We start from the raw sequence: 11,438 nt of genomic DNA on the forward strand, positions 1-11,438 counted from the left end.
CCCAGTCGAGGGGCGTGACCCTACTTCAGCCGAGGTCCTAGCTCTACCGTCCAGGCCAAAACAACGAAACTCTAATAATTGTTGTGTTTATGTGATGAAGTACATGAACTACTTCACACAAGGATATGACTTAGCTGAGGTACCAAATTGGTCGCAGGAGGAGGTGAATGCCTTTAGGTATCAGATAGCCGGGCTAATCTGATTTTGGTGTTTTTTTGTTTGAATTTGCAGGCTAGAATATGCTTTGTTTTTAGGCTGAAAAAAAAATTCCAGACCCCAACCGCGGAAATTTTCCGCGGACCCTCTCCTACCCAACCGCGGAAAATTTCCGCGGTCCATGAGTGTAGTTTTCTGCCCCAAAAAACAGAGCAGAAGAAAGGGGAAAACAGAGTATGCTAAGTAACCTTCTGCTGAATTTTTTTAATTTTTGGAAGTTGGTCCTAAACTAACTTCCACTAATCCAAACCACTCTCAAAAGTCTTAAAATATGGTAATGAGTGGTTTTCAAAAAAAAATTATTTTTTTTCATTTTTTACGTTAAATTGAAAATTCCTTAAAAAAGTCAACAAAAGTCAACGTTTGTCCAAATATTGAAAAAAACTTTTCAATATATTTCATAACAATTTGTAATGTATAGTTCGACTTGTAAATTTTAATTTTCAATCTCAAATTTTTAGGTACACTTTCAATCTCAAATTTCATACTTTAATTCATAGAAAATTCATATAAATTCATATAAAATTCAATGAAAATACTTAGATTCGAATGAAAATTACACGATCAATACAATCCACTAAATTTTATGAAATATATTGGTCCTAACCAAAAATACCTAGTATATTAAAAAGACCACCGGATAACCGGTGTTGAGCAACTCCTTGCGTAGTATCCACGAAGCATGCAATATGGTAGAGAACAAGTACACAACCATCACGGATATGGCCTTCCGTAAGTTTCCAAGGGTAAGGGTTGGAGTCGTTCCAAATGGTAACAAAAATCGTATTCTAGCCATCGTAGAGACGAAATCTTGCAAAACATGTCCCGCGTTTCCTCTCCGTCCCTCCCGTTAGGTGTGAAAGCCAACCCTTCACATATTCGATGCGTATTTGGTCCATATTACAACCCTCACGAGGCCTCAAGTTTACAATATCGGCAATCCGATCACATTTAACAAGCTTACCGCCATTCCATCCGGATTTTTTCCATTTTCCATCGGGCGTATTGTTGCCCAAATTCAAGATCGGAAGGAAGTACGGATCCGGATGAGAGTTCACCAATCTCCACAGTTCAGTACCCTCCATCCAATTGCATGCCTCGATCCAATTTTTGGCCCTATAAGCCTCCTCATCGGGTGGGTACAAGTCTGTTTCCTCTTCCTCCACATGGGGCGGCTCGTCATTGTCCACAAGGGGCATCAACTCGGCACACGCATCTTTCATCTCACTAAAGGTTAGTGAGACCACATCTTCCTCGTCATTGTCCTCATATCACGAGTCGCTTGGTAGGGAGTCCAAGAATGTGTTGCTAACGTGGGAAACCGAATCACAACTATGATCGAAGTTGTTGTCACCACTATACTCGCTAGTCATGTTACCTATCACAATAAAACACAATTATATGACAATAATTGGCAATTATATGACAATAAAACATAACAAAAAAGAAAGCAATGTTAAACACTTAAAATTCAAATCCATTTAAAGATTACAACATTCGGTTACAAAATGGTACACCACTAATTATATTGCGATTCTTGAACATTTTTAAGATCTTCTAGTCTACTAGCACACTTCCTTTTATCATGGCCTTCCATTTGACAATAAGTGCACCTTCTTGGCGGCTTCTCCTTTTTACCAATCGATTCTATTGGACTTTTGAAACGAACGTCCTTCTTCCTCCCTTTAGTTTGGGACATAATAGGTTCAAGAATTATTTCTTCATGAGCACTTGCATTTGGAGCTTGCAAATTGCTTTCGTAAGATTTAATTCCATCAATGCTCATTCTTTCGAGAATTGGTATTTCCCGATTCATCACTCCAACGGCATAATCATACCATTCCTTGGATGCAATGCTACTTTGACAAAAACTCATGATTAACATTGTCATGCTATTAAATCGATCGGTTGAGGTCATCTCATGACTTTGTCCAACATCCAAATTGTAAGGCAACACACCATCAACTCTATTGGCATGCATTGTCCACCTCCGGTTTATGTAATAAGGGGGAATTTCCGAAACCCGTTTCTTAGTGAAGACCGCCAATAGGTGTCTACAAGGTAGCCCCGAATGTTCAAGCATTCTACACGTACATATTCCCAAAGAGCTTGCTTTCTCGAATGCTACAAAATAAACATTTCTTCTCGTAGGCTCGGACATGGGCCTATAACAACTATAGTACGTATAAACATCCCCCATTCTCTCCCCTTCTTCACTAGCTCGTCGGTCTTTTTCAACAAAGTATTTTGAAGACTCAACCAATTCATCTTGAAATCTTCTAAACATTTCCTTAGTGTAGATACAAGAAGCATGATACTCCAATATGGTATGCAATTTCATGGGACGTTTTAGATTAATGGTGACATAATCTTCTTCCTTCTCCCTCATGAATTGCCTTGCCAATGTTTTTTGGGCATTTTCAATGAATTCCTTCAAACCCGTTGCCGAACTCAAATACTTATCAAAGAAAGAATTCATCCCCTCACTCCTTGATGTACTATTTGAAACGCCGAAAATTTGTTTCTAGTATATGCAGGAATCCACTTGTGCTTCAACTCATATAACTCATTTAACCATTTATGATCTTGCAAGTGATACTTTTCCACAAACGACGCCCATCTAGCTTCAAAAACACATTCGGTGAGAGATTTATAAATGCAATTGTTGAAGTCCGTCTTGAATTCCGGAAAATCCGAATAATAATGAGCTAATTTCTCCGGGAATTTTTGACTAATGTGCCAAGAACACAATAAATGGGTAGTATTCGGAGTACAACCGCAATAGCGCTTGCCATGGCTTGATCTTGATCCGTGACTATAGTCAATGGAGGATTATTCCCCACACCTTCAAGCCAAGTATGAAGAATCCACTCAAAAGTCGACGCGTGTTCATCCCGCATCAATGCAAACCCGAAAATTACCGATTGATAATGATGATTGACTCCGGTAAATGGGACAAATGGTATTGCATACCTATTTATCCGATAAGTGGTATCAAAAGCCATAACATCGCCAAAATTTTGGTAAGCCATTATACATCTCGGATCAATCCATACTAGACACTTCAAGCGATTCTCTTCATCGACTTCGGTCCTAATAAAATATTTAGAACCACTTTCTTCATTCAACCTATGCAACAAGTACAACCCCGCTTGGGCGTCACTAATCTCAAACATTTTCTTCCTCTCATCTCTTAACACATTCCTAACATGTTGAACATTGAAACCAACTTTGTCATTACCTCCATGAATGTTACCAATCACATTCATCACTTGACAATTACGAACCCCCGAACCATAAAGCGTTTTAATCAAACTACGGGTCGCGGTGTTGACATGTCTTTCTCGTTGTACCAAATTCATCTTACTAGGGGAAACAAGACCGTGGTTGTGTACCAATTCAAGGCTAGTTACCTTCCAGTGACGTTTTTTCTTTTGATAATTGACATACATCCTAACCTTGCACTCGCTTTTAGGAAGAACCTCTCTACGCCGTTTATTTTGACTACTCTCGGCGACGACACTTTTTCCATAAAGCCTACAAACATATAAACGACCATATATCTCGTTGTCTTTATTACGACGACTAGCTTGAATTTTAATAGCAAATCCATTTCGTAAATCATAAGCCCTAAAAAAATGACCGGCCTCATCCATACTTTGAAAATTTTGATTCAAATATGGAACTCCCCCCCATCAACATTTTCATACAAATTTGCATCCTCTACATTATCATCTTCATCTTCCTCCTCACCCTCAACATTATCACTATCATTTTCAACCTCGTTTGCAACCTCATTTTCATCATTTTCATCTTCAACATCAACCAAATTCTCATCTAAATTAATAAATTCCTCATTTCTATCTACAAAATCATCATCTTCAACATATACAGGGGTTTTAGGTTCTTCACTAGTATTTAAATCATCAAGATGTAAACTATGATCAATATACTCTTTTTTTCATTTTGACGTTTATGACGAAACATACGGGCAAATAATTTATCCGCCATGAAAATGTAAAATTTAAGACAAGAAATATACCTTGAATTTCTTGATGAAAATGCCCAAAATTCGCCTAAATTGATCACTCTCCAAGTAGAATTTTGTTGGGAATTTTTTGTTGGTTTGTGTGGTGGGGAGGCTGTTGGGTTGCCGGGGATAAGGGAGCAACACACCCAACCGCGGAAAATTTCAGCGGCCCGTCCCATCCAACCGCGGAAATTTTTCGCGGTCCGCCCCTAATCCCAGCCACCCAATTCCCATCCAACGGCTACCAATGTGTTTGTTATGAACTGGTCTACAACAAACGGTTGTTGTAGACCGTCCCCCTTACTTTATTACGTGTACAATGTACGGTTTTCAATAAGAGTCAAATCGAACTGTGCACGCCCCTATTCCTCGATACTTTCTCTTTCTCTTTTACTCCCGGGTTCTACTGATTTTTTTCCTGATAATACATGTTTATTTTTAATTTTCAAAGCAAAAAATATTGGCATTATTTCAAAACTATCCTTTTTATTTTTTTTATCGTATGAAACCCGCAGCCGCTACCCTTCGGGTGCACTAGAGGCATAATCATAAATTTTTCTTCTGCGGGATTTGAACCTGTGACCAAGATGATATTTATCCCTTTTTAAACAACTGAGTCAATACTTACTGGTTTCATTTTTAAAATTTAATAATAGTTAATGAGGGTTAGGTTAATATTCTCTGCGTTATATTTTTTCGAAAGATACTTGTATTGTAGGACGGAATGAGTAACATTTTTGTACTTATAAGTTCTATAAATAAAATGATAAAAGAATTATCGAAGATGAGCACATACTAAATCATTAAATTTAATAATATATATATATATAAAGGGTTGGGTGATATATAAATTTGTTAGAATTGCTCCAAGTAAATAAAGTTTAAATATTTTTTTTAATTATAAACTCAATAAAATTTATGTTCTCGGGGCACACGACAAATGTCGAAAACTATAAATTTAGGTAATTTTGATTGTTTTCTTATTTATAATAGTGTTTGATTTGGACACTATATACAGAGAAACTAAACCAATCAAAGAGTTCCTAAACTATTATTTTTCGCACTTATTGTATGTCTATGAACACAACAGAAAAACGGATATAATAACCGGGGATACTTTTGCAGGGAGTGGCTAGAATCTTTGATGCAAGAGGGTAAGAAATTTCAAAGATGTTTACTTATGGGCAACTAATGTGCATCATTGATTGAAATCTATCCTGCAGGAGTCTAATTATGAATACCACCTAGTTCTTATCTCATTGTTTGTGTTTTTTTGCTCATTCTATGGGATTTTTAAAAGTTCTGTAACTTTGTATAAACAGGGCGTTCTTCATTGGTCTTAAGAAGCTAGTAAAAGGTGTTAAGAAAGGGAATTTGAAAAACCATTTGCCCATCAGACACCAGCTTAAGTGGCTCTCCGATAAACTAAACTTCTTTTGCTTTGTGATTACACAGAATTCAAAAATGCTTCAGAAGGGTTCTCAACAGCATTATATGTTTCCTCTAGTTGTTATTGGTTCAGAGATTATAGCTAGGTTGACAACAACTAATCTCGTTTTTCGGCATCCAACAAGAGAATTTTGTTCCACAATCAAGATTTGTTAAATTTTTAATTTTTCGCTATCCATCCTATATATCAATTTACCTCTTCTGATAACATTTTGCATCATTTCCCTGCAGTTTTTTTTTATAAAAGATTGGAAGACTTCTTTAGTAAAGGAAGAGATGCAGCTATCAAACAAACACCTGTAATCTATGAAGCTATCCATACATGCCTAAAAAGCTGCAACATGGCCAAATTCAGGGCCACTCCTGACTATAGGCGAACAAGTCTGACAAACACTGCAGTTGCATGACTCATTGACTGTAATCTACGAAGCGATTCAAACATGCATAAAGAGCCACCTAAAGCCGCGCAAAAAGTGTAAATTAAAGCTAAAATGACCATCAAATTACAAACATTATCAAACGAGGTATGCAATGAGATGATCATGTTTGATTATCTATTTTCAAGGCTGAACGGAATAATACTTTTGAACTAGCTTATTTCAATTCTTACTCGCGATTTTGTATATTGTTCAGATTTTAGAGATGATCATTAAGCAAAGAATCTTGGTAAAATGTACAAGGTGAATCATCGAAAGAGATGCTAGTAAGAAGATTTAATTTTTGAGAGGATCAGGATCGGGATCTTGATATGGACGATTCATGAGAACATCCCCCAGATCTAAATGATGAGGTAAAACTCCTCTCTGGGTGCCATCGCTATCAATGTCGCCTTCTAGTGTCAATCCTTCGATTCTTCCTGCTATTGAATCACCTTTCGACGGTAGATCTACATCTGCATATGCACATTTCCCACATTATATATATGTGATAATATCATAAAACACACTATATCATAGCCTTGAACTCTCAGTCACAAACTTAGGAATAAAATCCAGGATGGCCCGGGCTATAAAACTTTTTTATTTAAACAAGCGATTATTGATAAAATGTTCTCTTTGACAAATATGATGCAAAACGAAGGATGAGACGAGCTATGGAAAATATTTATTTAAAAAGTGATAGTTGATTGATAAAAGATTCTTTTTAACAAATATGATGCAAAAATATAGTATGAGTTGGTTCTTGGAATCGAACCATGGTCCTTCTACCCAAAAAGCAACATTTCTTGACATATAACGGTATTGATGTTACTTAATTTCAAATCTTAGGGTGGCCGAGGCATATGCTCGGCTCTCTGTCACGCCTCTGCCTCTATCAACATACAAAATAGTTTAGATTAACACATAATATTCGCACCTAAAGCCGTTTTTTAAATTTTGTATTGGCTGGAATATGTAGTAAGGATTAGTTATAATGAACAAATTATGTTGAGTTCTATTGGTAATCGAATTAAAATGTTAAACACATATCCTGTATATCTCGCTCGTAGAGCCGGGTTCTGCCAATTGTAATGCAAATAAGACCTAAATCTAAAATATCACATGTTTGGTGGCAATATGTTGGCATGCAACATATGTAGAGTGTTATGAAAAGACAGGAGACAAACCTGGATTAGAGAAGAACCAGAGAACAAGTGCACAGAAGACAATAACAAAAGGAATGAGATGAACAGCTCTCTCTGAAAACTTAGAACGAGATTTCTCTTTTTTGAATATAACTTCTGGGGTAATTCCCTGTTGTTCATACAAAGGCAATCCCTCGTTATTACCATCTAATCTGCTTGTGCTTACAGATCTATACATGTTCCCTATTTCACTTTTTCACTTCTATGAGAATTTGAAAATCATAAGAAATGAGGAAAAACAAGAGAATTGAACAATACTATTTTATCTTCTGATTCTTTTGCGCCCGAAATTGAGGCTTAAAATTCGGATTGTAAGCATCAGTTCATTTGTGCATGCTTCGTGCTTGTTTCATTACGAACGTACGCGTTTATAATCATCTGTTTCGTCTTTTACGGAGTTAAGAACATGTACAAACACACATGTAAACACTTTAATTTAAATAAAATTTTCAAATATTTTTTTATAAAATAATATACTATTTATATAATATATAAAATAAATATATACCTTTTAAATTAATGAAAGTCTTAATTAGTGACAAATTTTTTTTTATCTGCTATCTTTCGGGTGCGCACCGGTTAAACCCGTATTACATAATAGCCTGCAATTTTTTCGCATTGACCCTACTTAAATCTAAATATTCACTTTGAATGAATTTAGAAGTTCCGGTATCAACCACCTGGGCTATCGGAGACCCTACAAATTTTGAATCGGATTGTAGCACTTGAAGATATCAACAATGTTTCCTTACAAAGAAGATATCAACGATGTTCCTTACAAAGAAATTGGTAAAACTAGGTAGAAATCATGCAATTTGACTTTCTGGTCACACCATTTGCTTGTATATAAATCAAGAAAATGGAGAGACTAGAGTTGGAAGGGAGTTAAACTGCCGTCAACTAACTTCAACCACCAGACAACAACAATTTCATGTGTGCGTGTGTTAAATCAGCTTGTAGTTGTCTCTCAAAAGTAAATCAGCTTGAATCGCTGCAAGTTAACAAATACTATAGATTAGTTAGGCCATCTAATCATACATCAAATTGCCTATTTATATCACAAACACATGTGTTCTAAAACATAATCATAATTTTTCACCAGAAATGGAGACAAAACTACTTGTCTTCCTCCTCCTAGTAGTCCTCTGTTTTTCATCAACATGCACAGCTACAACGTACATGGTCGGCGACAATTCCGGTTGGGACATTAGCACTGATCTCGGTTCATGGACAAATGGCAAACAATTCCAAGTCGGCGATGTTCTTGGTAATCTTATCCTTATCCATTACATATCTATCAAATTGTTCAAACACTATAACTATAACATATACCGTCTCTTTCTCCTAGGTAGTATACATTGGAGGATGGGGACTCGTCATGCATAAAGCTGAACAAATTTTTGTTGTTTAAATTCATTTTAGATGTGTGTCGAATATTGAAAAAAAAACTGTATATAATTGGATGAGACGGTGGAAGTATGACTTTTTATGACAAAAAATTAATTTAATTATGACAGAAATTTCCGTCGTTTATAGTCCATTTATCGAAAATAGGATCACAAGTTCAACCATTTGGTCACAAGCTGATTAGAATCCAGTTTATAATACCGTGTTATGATATTCACTAGACTGCAATGTTAGTAATCTGATATAATTTTTGTTGTTTATATATAGCTTTTCAATATTCGTCAACACATAGTGTTTCGAAGGTGAAAAAAGAAAGTTACGACGGGTGCAACACGAGCAATGTACTAGAATCAAGTAGTAACGGGAACACCTCGTTTACTTTGGCACAGCCTGGTGACAGTTACTTCATCTGCGGTAACAGGTTGCATTGCCTAGGAGGAATGAAATTACATGTTGTTACACAAGGAAATTCTTCGGCAGCATCTCCTGCGATGGCGCCGCAATCGGGAGGAGCAGCAGGAGGAGGAGGTTCGCTTCCTCAACCTTCGTCCAAGACCAATAAACCTTCAAGTTCAGCAGCCATGTTTTATCATGTCACCATGTTGGAATCTCTTTGCATTGCATTGTTTGTTTTGATAATTTCCACCTGGATAGTCTAATACGCTCAGGGGTCTATCTTTGTTTTGCACAAGTAGTAGCATATATATTTCTACGAGTTTTTTTTTTCTTCCTTTTTTAATTCAACCAAATCATCTTGTTTCGAGTGTAATCTCCTCATAATGAATAATTTTATTCAAGCGTCGGCTTTATTTCTTCCGTAACCACTATATATTCAATAAATTTCAATGCTTTTTTAATATATTTTTGGTCTTTCCGTGTTGGGCCTAATCAAAATTAGGTTGAATTCAAGCTCAAAATGGGCTTCATTGATTTTTTGACACATTTGAATCTAAAATTCATTTTTATGGGATAAGAATTTTGCAAAAATGGCACAAAACGTCACTTTCTGGGGTTCTGCCATTGTTACCCAAAAGTAGTGGGGTTCTGCCATTTTACCCAAAAGTAGTGGCGTTCTGGGGTAATATTTCTTTTTTTTTTCTTTTCCTCCCCTTTGTTGTCTTATATTTGTGCAAATTTGTGCGGTCCTAAAAACATATGAGAGCTTGTTATGGAACGTTTATGTTGAATTGTCAAAAAATTATTTTGGTTTAATTTTTTTTTGTTGGTTAGTGAGGTAAACTTATTTTTAGTATGTATTTTTTTTATAATTTTAAAACTGTATATATATGATTTTTGGAGGTCGAGAAAGGGTGTCTTGCGAGTGGAGTGTAAAGATTACGCGAGGGTATGTTTTCGAACGCTCATATTTAATTCCCAAAAAATTATTTTGGTTTAAATCTTTTTCAGTTGAGTAGTGATGTAAACTTATTTGTAGTATGTATTTTTAATTTTAATTTTAAATTTATTTTTATATGCTTTTACTTGCTCGGAAAAGGGTATCATGGGAGAATATATTTTTTCATGACGAGGCCTCATAATCATGATTTTTAAGTAATCATGTGATGTTTGTGGAATGGGATACAACTGATAGTAATTCCACATTTTTAAGTAATCATGTTACAATTGCATGATAGAATACTTAGATAATACAAATGACAATTGTACTACAACATGTAATGTGAATGATAATTGGTGAGAAGTAAGACAACAAAATGCGATAATGTTAAGTTCACGTTGTTAAGAAATGCGCCCTGGGCATTTCTTGCTACGCTTGGTGTGACCTTCTTGGTTGCATATACTACATTTCTTTCCTGATCGTAGACCATCAATCTCCGTTCGGATCCGCACCGATTGACCCTTATCTCCGCGTTTTTTCTTAAGTTTTTTCAATGACTCATCTGTCACTAACTTTCCATAGCCCTGCCAAGGGAGGGGTAATTCGTAGTTCCAGTATTCAGTTGGTTGCAACGGATAAATCATTGGTTGGTACAAGTTCTCCATTGTCTGGTTTTTATGGCAATTTTCAATGAAATGATCCCAACTCAATCCATTTCTTATACAACCAGCCATTGCGTGAGAGCACATCATATGATGGGTCGCCCATTTTCCACATGTGCACGTACGGTCATTCAGGTTGACAATCTTGGTTTTACCTCCTTTACCATTCCCTTAGCAGTTGTGTACTGATGTGTAACTATTTTTAAGATTCCGCGTGCACGGTGAAAAGTAATAATTGTATGTCATGTTCCCTTCCTTTGAATTTTTGCTAACATAGCGGCTGGACGCGCACATAACTGTTGATCCTGTTGCAGACCATCATCCACTATATTTCGATGTGTGTCAATAATTGTGACCACCTTGTAGAAGAGGTATCCATCATCGCTGTTATCGAAAGGAAACGAGCCCTTCTTATGTTGTCGTTGAAACCCTCAAGCATGTTTGTGATTACTTGACCATAGCGAACACCAGTATTGGGGAAAGTGTCCACCTCTCCACGGGTATTCTGGCAAGATAGTTCCGGGGGGGGATTTCACCTATCCTTGCCATCCATGTGTCATGTTTAGAGACTTGCGTGGTTGTTCCAGCTTTCCAAATCAAATTTTTTAGTTCACCACCAGGGTGATGCTGGAAAAAGTTGCTTCTAACATGGAGTAGACAGAACTTATGGATTCCTAATGGCTCAGCAAATCCGTTTTTAGGGTCTCGTAGTGC

At 36.4% G+C, this 11,438-nt stretch overlaps 3 protein-coding genes across 5 annotated transcripts; 1 reads left to right on the forward strand and 2 right to left on the reverse strand.

Annotated features, from left to right (window-relative positions):
* Positions 1-1,735: 1,735 nt before the first annotated feature.
* On the reverse strand, positions 1,736-2,695 carry LOC141692027 (protein FAR1-RELATED SEQUENCE 5-like). The gene has a single exon (XM_074496771.1). The coding sequence runs from the start codon at positions 2,693-2,695 to the stop codon at positions 1,736-1,738; it is 960 nt and encodes a 319-aa protein (XP_074352872.1).
* Positions 2,696-2,924: 229 nt separating this feature from the next.
* LOC141692028 (protein FAR1-RELATED SEQUENCE 5-like) lies at positions 2,925-3,872 on the reverse strand. Its single transcript, XM_074496772.1, has one exon. The coding sequence runs from the start codon at positions 3,870-3,872 to the stop codon at positions 2,925-2,927; it is 948 nt and encodes a 315-aa protein (XP_074352873.1).
* Positions 3,873-5,715: 1,843 nt separating this feature from the next.
* On the forward strand, positions 5,716-9,535 carry LOC141689400 (stellacyanin-like). Of its 3 annotated transcripts, XM_074493676.1 has the most exons (5): positions 5,727-5,781; positions 5,927-6,219; positions 6,329-6,485; positions 8,422-8,586; positions 8,994-9,535. In XM_074493676.1, exons 4-5 carry the CDS (start codon positions 8,424-8,426, stop codon positions 9,383-9,385), a joined length of 555 nt encoding a protein of 184 aa, XP_074349777.1. In that variant the 5' UTR covers positions 5,727-5,781; positions 5,927-6,219; positions 6,329-6,485; positions 8,422-8,423; the 3' UTR covers positions 9,386-9,535. The 3 variants fall into 3 exon arrangements, with proteins under 3 accessions (XP_074349776.1, XP_074349777.1, XP_074349779.1); XM_074493675.1 differs by having other exon boundaries at positions 5,716-6,219; XM_074493678.1 differs by lacking the exons at positions 5,727-5,781; positions 5,927-6,219; positions 6,329-6,485 and having other exon boundaries at positions 8,311-8,586; positions 8,994-9,534.
* Positions 9,536-11,438: the final 1,903 nt, after the last annotated feature.

The sequence above is a fragment of the Apium graveolens genome, chromosome 10, assembly GCF_009905375.1.
Source record: "Apium graveolens cultivar Ventura chromosome 10, ASM990537v1, whole genome shotgun sequence".
Classification (NCBI taxonomy): domain Eukaryota; kingdom Viridiplantae; phylum Streptophyta; class Magnoliopsida; order Apiales; family Apiaceae; genus Apium; species Apium graveolens.

Coding starts and splice junctions, on each gene's coding strand:
- LOC141692027 (XM_074496771.1), bottom strand. CDS start 2,695: ATGAATTCTTTCTTTGATAAGTATTTGAGTTCGGCAACGGGTTTGAAG.
- LOC141692028 (XM_074496772.1), bottom strand. CDS start 3,872: ATGGATGAGGCCGGTCATTTTTTTAGGGCTTATGATTTACGAAATGGA.
- LOC141689400 (XM_074493675.1), top strand. CDS start 8,424: ATGGAGACAAAACTACTTGTCTTCCTCCTCCTAGTAGTCCTCTGTTTT. Junction 8,587..8,993: donor CCAAGTCGGCGATGTTCTTG/GTAATCTTATCC, acceptor GTTTATATATAG/CTTTTCAATATTCGTCAACA.